General features: G+C 44.5%; 1 protein-coding gene across 1 annotated transcript in view; it reads right to left on the reverse strand.

Annotated features, from left to right (window-relative positions):
- Positions 1-1,190, reverse strand: part of LOC106107827 (regulating synaptic membrane exocytosis protein 2) — a 17,493-nt gene that overhangs the window by 3,245 nt on the left and 13,058 nt on the right. Inside the window, exons 10-12 of the mRNA XM_013288832.1 lie at positions 1,141-1,186; positions 875-1,021; positions 582-726 (exon numbers count right to left, since the gene is read on the reverse strand). Of these exons, the coding sequence (XP_013144286.1) occupies positions 582-726; positions 875-1,021; positions 1,141-1,186 (338 nt within the window). The remainder of the gene's footprint in view (positions 1-581; positions 727-874; positions 1,022-1,140; positions 1,187-1,190) is intronic.

Consider the following 1,190-nt stretch of genomic DNA (forward strand, 5'->3'; position numbering starts at 1 on the left):
GTGTTAGCAAAGAACATCTAGGTCGCCGACACCCAGGACGACAATATACATATTTAAAATATTACATTTGCCAATTTGTATGCGAAGCCTAAATCCCGCTTGCGTCCATCCCTACCGGTGTATGTACAAATAAGTTATTTTCTTTAAAGAAATACATGATCAGATATTTGTTAATGTAAACTGCGATCGCTTCTAAAGCATTCGCCTCAGATATTCATAATAATGATTCTACATACATGAGCTACTAAGTATTATTTTACTTCAAAATTCAACTTTGAACAAAACTGTGCTCTCATCGAATAAATTGGCAAATTCAAGCTCTACACTAGCCGACTTTACAAAAGCAACATCGCACATTGAGTTCTAAGTTTGACGTGGACATTCTGGCATGCTGTATAGAACGGTTGATAGACATTGGTGCTTCCAATGTCTTAGCGAGGCTAATTGCACGCGAATCTGTCGTCTCATAGCGGGCGAGATCTGTGTGAGAGCAGAGATGAGATCTACCGCCGCCCGGTACCGCACTATTGTGTCAATGTCGCTTAGCGCTGCGCTAATGAGGCTGCGCGTGCGCAGCGAACCTGTCGTCATCGTTCTCGCTGGAGGCGGAGGAGGCGCGCGACACCCCCGCCCCGCCCCGCATCTCCCCGGGCACCACCTCCTCGCTTCGTTGTACAGTAAACGAATTTTTCCCCCGCTTACCAAAACCTAACCTTCTTTTTCGTCCTGTCGAGCGAGATTTATATGTACGATTAAAATAATAAGGTGTAAGATAAATCAAAGTGGTATTTGTGCTTCGAAGTCTCTCTCTGTGAACATAATAATCTTTTAGTATCGGCAACGAATTCATTTACTGTAAAAAGTAGAAACTCACCGGTAGCGGATAACTGCGACGTTGAGTTGCTTTTCTTTCCCATTCCAGGTCCGAAATAGTCTCTGGGCTCAGCTTTCAGCAAGGCGTCGTCGCTGGTAGGCTCCATCTCGCTGTTGCCTCCGATTGCCGTGTCGCTTAGGCTGCCATCTTGTAAACAAAAACATTGATATTTTTCGGTCATTCACAGTGAGGTTCTTGTTCATCGATTTTGTGATCGTTGTTTTTTTGACCTTGTGATATGAAAGCTTTACGGATAAATGTAGTACCTGCTTTCTCGTCTGGAGCGTCGGTGTTGCTCAGACTCCTGGTGAACTGT

This window comes from Papilio polytes, unplaced genomic scaffold (assembly GCF_000836215.1).
Source record: "Papilio polytes unplaced genomic scaffold, Ppol_1.0 DF821845.1, whole genome shotgun sequence".
NCBI classification, from domain to species: Eukaryota; Metazoa; Arthropoda; class Insecta; order Lepidoptera; family Papilionidae; genus Papilio; species Papilio polytes.